The sequence below is a fragment of the Cynara cardunculus genome, unplaced genomic scaffold (genome assembly GCF_001531365.2).
Source record: "Cynara cardunculus var. scolymus isolate 2C unplaced genomic scaffold, CcrdV1 Un_Scaffold_1165, whole genome shotgun sequence".
Classification (NCBI taxonomy): Eukaryota; Viridiplantae; Streptophyta; class Magnoliopsida; order Asterales; family Asteraceae; genus Cynara; species Cynara cardunculus.
This window is the reverse complement of record NW_020200691.1, coordinates 76,632-88,763: the sequence shown is the minus strand read 5'-3', so window position 1 is coordinate 88,763 and position 12,132 is coordinate 76,632. Positions and strand designations below refer to the sequence as shown.

The 12,132-nt window shown below is 37.3% G+C and overlaps 1 protein-coding gene across 1 annotated transcript in view; it reads right to left on the bottom strand.

The window, feature by feature from the left end:
* Positions 1-11,366, bottom strand: part of LOC112502262 (phosphatidylinositol 4-kinase beta 1-like) — a 50,821-nt gene extending 39,455 nt beyond the window's left edge. The window contains exons 1-5 of the mRNA XM_025106130.1: positions 9,810-11,366; positions 5,878-6,069; positions 5,723-5,771; positions 4,220-4,352; positions 3,618-4,101 (exon numbers count right to left, since the gene is read on the bottom strand). Coding sequence (XP_024961898.1) covers positions 3,618-4,101; positions 4,220-4,352; positions 5,723-5,771; positions 5,878-6,069; positions 9,810-11,333 — 2,382 coding nt within the window. The 5' untranslated portion in view covers positions 11,334-11,366. The remainder of the gene's footprint in view (positions 1-3,617; positions 4,102-4,219; positions 4,353-5,722; positions 5,772-5,877; positions 6,070-9,809) is intronic.
* Positions 11,367-12,132: the final 766 nt, after the last annotated feature.

The following is a 12,132-nucleotide window of genomic DNA, read 5'->3' as shown; positions in this document are numbered from 1 at the left end:
TTAGTTTTACCTATATAAGGTGTATCAGATTATTATTATTTTTCAATCAATACAAATCAATATCAAGTTTAATATTTAGCAATAAGTTATATTTCTAACCATCATGAAAAAGAAATACATGACCTTTGACCATCAAAGTTACCTTTGCATGAAAACTAGGTGATTCTCCTTCCTTAACAAGGTTGAGGCCTCAATTTTTTTTCTTATTTCACCCTACAATAACAATTTCAGGCAAATCCATGCATCTACTTTTTATCGTCATTTCTTCTCTTCTTTGTATTTATTGCATTGAGCTCCACAATTTGACTCTTCATTTCACTTCCCCTTGTTTCCTTGCTTTTTTGCATCTTTGGTGCTCCATCTTTCCCAACATCCGTTCTTAATTCTTTTCCATTTTCTTCTATCTTCTTATGATCATTTTTATTCTTTCATCCTCATATACGCTTTTATTTTGTTGGTCACGATTGCAACAGGTTTTGAGAGAAAAGTATTTATAATAGAACTTTGTCATCTGGAATGTAGAGGATGGATCAAGTAGAGTTATTTTAGATATGGTTGAATGTGATGGCAGTGCCACTACCTAGCTTTGGTTTCTTTGTAAGTGCTAATGTTCATCGGTTTACACCTAGATTTGATTACAAGCGGAGGAGCAAAGGGTGTCATTAGTTTTGGTCTCTTTACCCATGTTCCTGTGAAGGCATATTTGATTCCATGTACATCCTCTTCGTTTTTATACCCAACACAACTTGTTTGGAATTAAAATTATACACAACATTACATAGTAATAGAGACTATCATGCAACTAATATTAGGGAAGAACCCTGACCTCATACAAAGACTAATGTATATGGACAAGTGTCCTAGCATGTTTTGAATCCTAGACACTACCTAGACTTGATGCCTGGGGATATTGGGGCATAGAGGTCCATTCAGAGTAAGGTATGCATGCAGTGATGTCTAACCATGGTTATTTCTAAAGAAAATTTCGGGTTATAAAGATTATATGGAACTTCAAGGTAAAGTGCTAATTCGTATATTTTTGGAAGCAATACATATAAAACAGAGCCTACTCCACTAGCACCAAGCCACTAACTACTCTGCACCTAGAAATCATACCTGGCAAGTAACTAGGCCTAACACACAACATCATCCAAACAAACATGATACATCCAGTGCATCACTTGGCTCTTGCAAGCAGCTAACCTTGCTACACAACTAAATTTCTAAATCGGATGAAAACAGAAAAAAATTCTAGTAAAATGACCGCCCGTAACCCAACAGATAAATGAAAGATGGTATTAATTGCATGCTAACATGGCCTCACATGTGATCATGCTTATCAAAGAAACCCAAACTGCATCTCACAAAGCACAGTTAAGTCCACATTTCATGGTCTACCCTATAGCTGTTAAAAGAGTGCCTGAGGCTCATAAGGCTCAAGGACTTGGGCTTTTATAAAGTTGAGGCTAGGCGTATTAACGAGGCTCACTAAGGCGTTTCGCTTTGGTTTAGGCATCTTGTGGGCCTAGCGTCTTGTGGGCCTAGGCATGCCTCATAAAGAGTTATTAGTTTTCTAGTAAAACCCTAATATTAAATTAGTTTTCTCATCTTCTCATCTCCTATACTTCTTTAAAAAAGAGTTATTAAATAGATGACACAAGTCACCCTAATATTAAATACTCATTCCTTAGAACTTCAAGCCTCCTTTATAAATAACCAGACCTTAAAACTTCTCCCTCACGGCTCACGTTTTAAACCCTTCTTCCTTCTGCCTCTATTGAAGTACAGCTATTTGCTGCATTGGAGGCTTGTACTTGATGCATATTTGAGTTGTGTGTATGTGTGTGTGTATATATATATATATATATATATTGATAAGATTCGTCTCGTATTCCTGAGGCCTACACCTCACGTCTGCACCTCGGGCCTAGGACCCAAGACCCCTTTACCCCTAACTGTGCCTTGAGCCTTTAGCAACTTTGGTCTACCCTACATCCTATGGAAGCACTTTCCAAGGACTTTCCACAAAATTCCTGCAACGTACTTCGACCAGGGGTTTTGAGAAGATCAGTGGATATGAGCCCGCTCGGGTGATTAGAAAAAAAAAATGCAACCACTTCCACACACAGTCAAGAACAAACCAACCTTCACCCTCAAGTGAACAAACAAGCTTACAAAAGGCCTTCCACATAGCTAGTTGACGAATCACTACTGCAAAAGCTTCCTTGTGGTTGTCTAGAACTCTGCCCTTTCTAGTTGCTAAAGTCGAACCTTCAGTGGTTAGTTGGGTATTTGTAGATCCCAACATCACCTCCGAGAAGTCTTCTCTTACACTCGGTAATGGCTTACAACTCAATATTCTTCCCCGAACCTCATCGAGGTTTTGGTTTAACCCAAGCAAGAACTTGTATATATGTTCTTTTGTGCATATCTTTGTATTTTTTTTGGTGACCGGCACATCTCCACAATAGATCATCCAAGTATTACAGAGAAGCATTTACATTTATAGCTACAACACTTAAACTAATGTCCTTTATTCTAGGAGATAGAAAACAACTTTATCCTACTAACAAACTCTCAAAGAATAAGGGGGCATTTACCAAATGCTTATCGTGGTAAGCTCTTACCAAGTCACATTACCTATTGAATGAATATGGCAAGGACCAAGAATATTACCCGGTAAGAGCGAAAGCAAGGACCGAGAGTCTTACCCAGTAAAGGGGGGTGGCTACTCTTACCATGGTTAGCGCTTACCAGGTAAATTGTTGCATACGATACCATTTTGGTGAACTAGAATCTTACCCGGTAAGTGATAGTGTTGAATTTTACCGGTAAGCGCTTACCCGAGTAAGTGTTTGGTAAACGGCCCCTATAAGCTTATCTTGTGAGATAATGAAACAGATTGTCTGCACATACTTTGGATGCAATTGCTACTCACTACATGCAAAAAGAACACGAGCAAAACAAAAGAGACATGTATTGGCTTTTCCATATAGTTTCAGCTGCAATTGTTGTGTAAGATAGTTTTATAGATATATAACTACATTAATCTCTACAAAAGATACTACAAAGTGAAGAAATGATAAACTAGTTATGACATCCATCTACAATATATTTTTGGAGAGTACTAGATTTGAATTCAACAAGGCTATATGCATTTCCACTTTTTGGGGTGATGGGAGTACTAAAATACTAATTTAACATGTATGGACATGGAAACATACTTTAAAACACTACAAACTTTATTACATTATTAGTATACAAACCTTTTCACATGAGTTGCTTAAAATATGACCACCATTGATTTTTAGATCTATTAAAAGAGTAAATTTACTATATTGCCCATAAACAAACATTTCTCATGTTTTAGGACTTTAGTACAAAAAAAGTTATGTTGCCCATGTAATAGAAAATGGACCCTCTAACTAAACATATCCTTGACTTATCCTATAACTTGTAATAGTGACAAGTGTCTAGTTATTTTAGTGTAAATGTATTATGTATCTATAGCCTTGCTTCATTGAAGATGTGAAGTTCATGACTCCATTTGGAAGTTTTTGAATCCTATAAATCTGCATGAGAAATAAGACGGTAATATATAGAAAGGCAGAAGCTACCTTTACTTCCTCGAAAGCTATCATACTCGGGACACGACGATGCTCCCTCCGTCGTGGCGGTTCCTGAACCTCTATGTCATCCATGCTTACCCCAGAATCTGCTCTCAACACAACCCTCACCCGTTCCAAATCACCACCATCTTCAGGTCTACATGCATAACTTTCACAATCTCTACCTTGACAACAATGAGTGTCAAAATCAGGATTGTGTACCTGGAGGTTCATTGCATGACAGGGCAACACATCCTCCATTGAAAGGCTCACATGAACATACTTTGCTTTTGACTCCCACAATTGACTGATTGCTTCATCAATTGCTTGAGAAGTAGATCTTGACATCCTATCATAACCAGAAAGATTAAAATCCTGTCTATTTGGCAAGGGATATGCCCATGGAGGAGGTTTTGCCAAATATGTATCTCCATTAGCTAATGGGATTCCACCCTTGGAAAATTTTTGAGAACCAAAGCCGTCCTTCATGTTGCTGACAAAGAAGAATAAAAAAACATAAGGTTTTACAAACAAAACCAACAATAACCATCACATGGGGGAAGAGAAAAGAGAAAGATCAGCCATGTCAAGCTAGAAGTTAACATATTTACCTTGAGGTTTCACTTTTCAATACTTCTATACAAATTAAGTAAGGTGCCTTTTCCCTAGAATTAAGAAGAATGGCTTCATCTTCTGGTATGTGAACCACGCGGTACATTCCCCTCCCCATAGGAAAGCACACGCCTACCATGCAACCAAAAATTGTAAAATGAGATGGGTGAACTTGAATCTTGTCATAAATTACTTCAGCTGAAACAATGATAAAGAACCACGTATATTAAGCATACTAATCAGAAGCTTTGAGAAAACTGGTGTTTTCTGAATTATATGAAGCCAGTAAGAAAACAGTGGAGTTAACAATCAGATTATCTATTTTCTACATAATTGATGCAGCCTCAAAAAGAAATACAAACATGTTTTTACAAAGATGTGCCAAAGATTGAAGCATAGTACATCTACTTTTATGCTAAAATATATCAAATTGCAGCAAAATGTTCCTTCCAGATAAGGGGTGCATTTTAGTTCAAGAGATCCTTTAGATCAAGGATAGAAAACCCCAAACCACTTCAACAAATTTCACATTGCAATATTTTCACTCATTTAACGGTTTTACGATTATGAGGCAAAGACTGCTAAGCCCACAATTTGAAGCACAACGATGGAAACTACAATAAAATTACCACTTCCATAGTTTTGACAGTCGTTGCATGGCATGCAAAGACAAATGGATGGTTAATTTTGAATTGAGTACTACAATATATCAATATGGTAACTTATACCAAGTATTTAGAATATACTTTTTATAATCACATGATAACCACATGGAGAAGGGCAAATGCGTCATGTGTTGTCAGCTTGAATTGACATATTTCGACTGCTTATGTAGATTGCACTATGATAATTATGTTGTCATGCACATCTCCTAGAATCAGATCTCCTATGAGCAGACGTAACACATTGAGGTTGATTCCCATTAGCAGATACTTCTCATGAACTAGATTTTTTAAGCTAAATTGAGTTCACTTCATATGCCGACATTTTGACAAACCCATTACCAGGACCATAGATTAAGCCTTATATGGGAGAAGTCAAGCACGATTGGTATATTTCCACCAACTTGAGTAGGAGTATTAGAATAGGGCAAATATGTCGTATTTTAATTCTCATATTCCTAGGTTTCTTTATAAGGTTTTATTTATGTCAGTCCATGGCCCACCAATGTACTCTATGCATTGATCCCGTTCATAAATTGATAAGGTAAACAAGTATATAATGTTCTATTTATGATATGGAAAGCAAGGATTGGAACCACTCTTTACAAACCTACAAATATCTTAATTGGATAGAAAAGATGCATACTTACATGCATGTGATCATTCCTTATTCATTGAATCTGTTTCCCGGTTATATGCGCAAGTATATGTATATATGTATCCATATACATACATATATATATATGTCCTTTTTAGGAAATCCTTTTCAGAGATTGATTCACATATGCAAATGTGTGAGCACATTAGTGATTGTTGATGTAAATGGGGAAAGAGAGAGACCTCCACTACTCTGAGCTGCAACAACATGCTCATTGATCTCAGTGAGAGACTACAAAAGACGAGCAAAATTTAGTGCATGAAAAACAATGATTTGCATCAGTATTAAAAAAAAGGTTAAACCTGGTTGAGAAGGGAAAATAAGAAGCAAGCACAACCTCATAAAGAGCTCTTTTGCGATCTTCAACTGGAAAAACATCTACCAAACCATATGATGTCTCACACAAGGACAGAACAAAGTCAAAGGACTCATGATATGTCCCTTTACGAAATTGTGAAGCGGTCATGGTTGGCAAAGGTGGCTTAAGATTGGATTTATCATTCCTTTGCTTTAGCGAACCAGGGTGCCTCTGCCAAAAGAAACATTATTATAACTTTACTATAGAGCAAAGCAACTTCTATAAACATCTTCTAAGAAAACAGCAGAGCATATATGCAAATATGATGAAATTATATTCATAGTTCCATTTTTGTGAACATTTGAAAGACTTTGATCAATAAGAAGATTAAGTTGGAAAGTGTTCCAAATAAAAAAAGTCCCTTTCTAGAGTACTAGAAATGTTGCCTAACATTAGAGCAAACAATTATTTAGTTTCCTAAAACTAAAAAGATGTTGTAAGTTAAAGACCTTCAAGTTTTTTAGAATTGTTTCCTTTTAAAGATCTTGTAAATATGTATTGATAGGCCTGTAAATCCATGTATTATTCAATGAAGAAATTCTGATTCTCTCTCCAAACAACATGGTATCAGAGCCCCAGGGTTTTCTTCTTCATGTTGAGGCTGTTCTCTTGAATTTCAGAATGAAGCCTCTTTTATTTTTCTGGTCTATCTCAAAACAAATGAACCTAGTATATCCCACTAGAAAGTACGGTCTAGGAGGGGTAGAATGTATGTAGACCTTAACTCAACCACTAGAATTGAGAGGTTGTTTCTGTGAAGATCCCCGACTTGTGCATAAAGCAAAGGGAGTGACCAACAAATATAACATTCAGAAAAACGATTCAATTGTGTGTGTACGATTCAAAGGTATGAACCAAGAAAGTCAGGTCATGTCAAATCTGCCCAGCTCTCTAATATCCACTCAATACCGTGGTCGACACCCTCAACCAGATCCTACCAAAAATCAACCACTCTAGTCATATGCCTCACGAACTCCTATGACGTCATGTCTTCGAAGTTGCCATGTCCATCCTCAACCGGTCAATTTCACCTTCTCTCTCTTTGGACTTCCTATTCAGAAACCCAGGTCCAAGCCTTCCTTCCTGCTTTACCATATCAACTGTGTCTGAAACAAATAGTACACCAACGTTATGCTTTTGTCCCAGCCTGTTAGGAGGTGGCTTCTTAACCAGCAATGCAAATCACTATTATTTGCTTAAATGGCCACAATTTTTTAAAAGGGGATCAATCTATTAAATTGACTTTGAACGCCAGAAGCAAACTTGGGTTTTTAACTGGTAAAGAGCCAATACCAGCGGTAATCAAGTCTAATTCCATGTCTCAATGCTGATCACAGCATGGATGCTGAATTCGATGGAAAGAGGCTAAGGAAATTTGGGAGGTTTTCATATTCGAGGTATTATGGTAGTCAGATAGTCATTAGTCAATATAGTAGGTTGTGGTACTTTCTGTTGGATAGCTAGTATAAACAAGTAGGTTATTTATATTGGATAGCTAGTATCCACTAGCATAAGTGGTTATTATAGAGGTTTGTAATAAGTGGGTTATTTTACTTTTTGTTGGATCATTAATATAAATAAGGGATGTTAAACACAAAGGGGCATTGATCAATTTTGTGAATTGTTCTGGGCGATAGCCTTCGAAGATCCAGAACCTCTGTAAATAAACATTCAATTGGCGTCAAATACCATTCTATTTTACTCTAGTTGGTATGGTGTACATCAATTGATATCTGAGCAGGAACAAACCTAGGATGACAAAAACCGTGCCTTGTGAGTAGAGGAATTGGAGGCTAGCATCATCTTTCTTCATAGAATTAGGATATGCAAACGGTTAGGAAGCAATTGGAGTGGCTAATCAAGAATGATACAGGGGCAACACAAAATTCATGCGTTCCAAGGGTGGTTAATATTTAAAAGGTAGTTGAGGATTAACAGCCACCTAAAGGTTTATTTAGGATAAGGTTGACACACCACACTTAAGGCCTCACCTCTTATGATAAGTGGAAACGAAATTGAGCACACTCAAATTCAGAAATTCTTATTCAAAATAAAAGTGCCTTACAAACGAGCTTCAAAGAGTTCAAAGGATGCTAGAAACTTAGGAAACTAAATAGAACCAACTTACTCAGCAAACTTGAATAAAATGCTAAGTTTATGGGATAAGGAGATAAAATCAAAAGATCATAATCAACTTAGGAAACTAAATAACCTAACTTATTAAAAAAATTCAATAAAATCTAATCTTCTTGAAAAGATAATAAAATTCCAATTCCTCTTGATCATTCAATTTAAAGTTTCTTTATTGAAGATAACGGTCTTGACTTATGTTGCAAGTCTTGTACCGGATTGCCACACACGGTTGCACAAAAGTCCAACTCTTCCTCTCCTGCAAGCGCATTGATCCCCCATAGTTGGGAAAAAATACTTGTCCTCGGGTCTTCTCCATGATAAAGGTCGTAGATTTTGACATTGAAAGTTGGCAATGTTTCATATTCCTCCGGTAACTCAACTTTAGAAGCATTCTCGCCAATTCTTTTTGGTATTTTGAAAGGTTTGTCTACCCTTGGTTTCAGTTTCCCAAACATGGTTTTCACAAGCATTCCTTGAGGCGAGGCATCCAAAAAAAGTATCAAAGGCGGCACCTCTAAAGGGTTGCTAAGGCATACACTTTGGCTGTTAGAGGTGTAGGCAAAAGCGGTGAGGGGGTGGGCGGTATTGAGGCGGTAGTTACATGTTCATGGTTGAAGCTACATGTTAAAAGTTTTGGTAGATATGATTTTTTTTCTCCAACAGATAATTTCAGCATATGCATAAACACGGAGAATGTGAGTTACTTCGTTCTTGTAAGAACATTTGTTACGGAGTTGTTAACTGGGTATATGATCCGGTTGAGTTTAGGTTCGTGATAGGGTGAAACAAATGAGGATAAACGGTTAATTCATGCGTTCCAAGTGGTGCCTGATTGGTTTGAGCTTGGCTCCAAAGGTCAAAAGTACCACGAGGTCCCAGGTTCAAATCCAAGGAGGAATAAAAATCCCCTTGTGGCCACGGAGGTTCAAATGCGGTGACTCCGGGCTATCTGCAAAGCAGGTGGTCGCCCTGGGATTAGTCGGCTCGCATAGCGGGTTGGATATCCAGGTCAATCAAAAAAAATGAGGATAAACGGTTAAATCATTCTAGGTTACTCAGGTCTTGAACCTGTGGTAGGGGGATGTTGAATCTGTCCAGAACCTCTTGCGAGAGGCTTCGAGACTACTTAACAGTCGCCTTATACATGGCTGCCGCTTTGACGCATACATGACAGCATGACAATTTTACTAAAAACTTGAAAATCTAGCATAAGCATGGCATAGAAGTCATGTAATGTGGGTATTAGCTTTTATGTTCTAGTTCATATTCTTGATGTTGCAAATGTGGGTTCCCTCTTTTGTACCAAAGTTTTCAGTGTAATGAAGTTATGTTTTATCATTTCCGCAAGTTTTTACTATGTTTTGATTTATAACATACGATGATTATAAAAAAAGGCCATAACACACATCCGGATCTTGTATATGAGCCACAGAATGGAGTGTTACAAATAACAAGACTTGCTGTTAAGATATACATTGTTTAGACCATGCAATGATTTCCTCAAACTAGTAAACCACGACGTTTTCAGCTACAAAAAGCATGGACAAATTGATTGACAAGCTACGTTAGATTCTTGCACAGTGCTGATGGATATTTGAAAGAGTTGGTCTAAAAAAATTACTATATGTGTGTGCATGCATTGCCAGCTGTATTAGCCAAGAATTGGTTGCAAGTAGCTATATCAAGTAATTACTAAAATGTGCAAGAAGATGGCGGCATAACTTTCTGGATAGAGCTACAATACTTTAAAAAACAGAGATTTTGAATTATGCATTTACCTCCTTGTTCTTTGACCCAAAAAGCTCAGAATCTTCCACTGATCGATCATGGTGTCTGAACAACTTGAGGAAGAACTTTTCTGTTCCTGGACTGCTTTCAAGCCCACTGCCATTGTTGCTTCCAGTTGCAGCCACAGTATTGGCGTCATCAGGATGCAAACGAAATAATTTGTGAAACAAGGGAACGTCAGAAGGCGCATCTTCCACACCGTTTGCATCCCCCTTGTATTCTTCATCATCATCATCTGCAGCAGGAGCACCTTTCTTGTCTTCAAATTTCTCTTTAAAAGTTTTGATAAAGAACCCTTCTTTCTCATCATTTTCAGCAGACTTTGGCCCTCTCTCCTCATCATCATTTTTATCCCTAAAAAACTTCCATAAGAACCCTTCTCTATCATCACCTTCTACAGATTCCAAATCACCTTTGGTGAATATCCGTTTAAAAATTTTCTCCGAGCTTGATGTGAGCTCATTCTCATCCTTACTATCTTTTAAAAGCCTGCGGAAAGACCCATCCTTCTCCATGTCTTCATCATCTCTCTCCACATACTTCCCTACCTCCTCATCTTCAGAATCTCTTAGAAGTCTCTTAAAGAAGTCATCTTTTTCTGATTCCTCATAATCTTTGGAATCTTGTAGCTCATCCTTCTCCTTGTCTTCATCGTATCTCTCCATAGACTTCCCAACATCCTCATCCTTAGAATCTCTTAAAAGTCTCTTACAGAAACCATCTTTTTCTGATTCCTCGTTATCTTTAGAATCTTGTAGGAGTCTCATAAAGAAACCATCCTTGTCAGATTCCTCATCATCTTTATCTACAGATTTCCTGAAAAGCAAAGCGTCCCGGACTTTTGGGCCAAGAATAAATTTCTTGAACATATTATTCTCATCTGCGGATACCTTACTGGTACCTTCATCCTGGAATGGGTTCTCCAAAGGATGCGAGAATGAGAAAGACTTCTGAGGCTGAGGAGAAGATGTTAATGATAGTAACCGTTGTTTTGAGGACAGCCACCTATTAAGTACTTGGTTCTTTCCCACATTGCTCGTAGACTCATTTTGTGGTCTAATCAGAGGCACCCACTCTCCCATCGAAGTAGCAGCAATCTGACATTTTTCTTGGATTCTGCTGATCCCCTCATTATCATCAGAATCCTCAAGCTCCGTCATAAGGAACCATTGCACTTTCAGTGCTATCTTAAGTGATTTTGAGCATATATCAATAACAAATTTATCAAGTGACGGGCTAGGCTTGTGAACAAGCATGTAACATATCTGGAACAAGTAGCTTTCAACCCCAGATAATGGGAGAGTGTACATCCGATTGCAAAGGTAATCCCTAACCCCTGGGTGATCATGCTTGTATAGATAACTAACCGCAATCCACTCACAAAAGAAAGCAGAATCCAAAAATCGGATCAACCATCCATTCTCCCCGCCACTATCACTTAATAAATTGTTCCCCGTGATCTCCCTCGGAGACTCTTCCTCTCCCCGAGTCAATCCCAAAATTCTCACCACCATTATCAAATGAATCTACCATGCTCCTAAACCTACTCCGAAAAATCGCATCCGATCCTAAACCCTAAAAAAACATCAATCAATGTCACACACACGCGCAAAATGAAAGGAAACCCCTTACAAACTCAGTTGTGCGCCAATCAATACTACATATGCAGCAGAATTTTGCTCCCTATAGCCCAAGATCAGAGATTTTGAGATGGCATAAAAACAAACAACGAAAAAAAACCAAGGAAATCAGAGGGATCCAATGAACAGTCTTACGAGAGGAGTTAACTGTATATAAATGAGTTTATCGTCTGCTATGTTGCAATGCAAGTCACCATTTTCTCCGTCGTTGTGGCCGTTGCTCCGGCCAACGGAAAACGGCAAAAATGATTTTATAATTATTTCAAAAACACCATTCTCCCTCATTATAATTATTTCAAAAACACCACCGGCAAATTTTTGTTTTCATTACTATTTTTGGTAACTTAGTTTCTCAACATTTTTTTTTTGTTATTTGAGATTAAAACTTTCAAACGGTTAAGTAATCAAGGGATCAGTTGATATGGTGAATGTATCCTCGAATGACGCGCCATCCATGTTTATTATATTATTTATATTATCTTATAAATCAGATTTATTAAAAAATTTAAAAACAATTTTTAATATACAAAGTACTATGCATTTATACACAAAGTATTAAAAGTATTAAAAACTTCCCATAATGCATTTAAGTACTACTATTTTATGCATTCAGTCTTAAAATCTCTTAATCTACAATTAAAATAATATATAGTACAAGTTACCAATGAACATT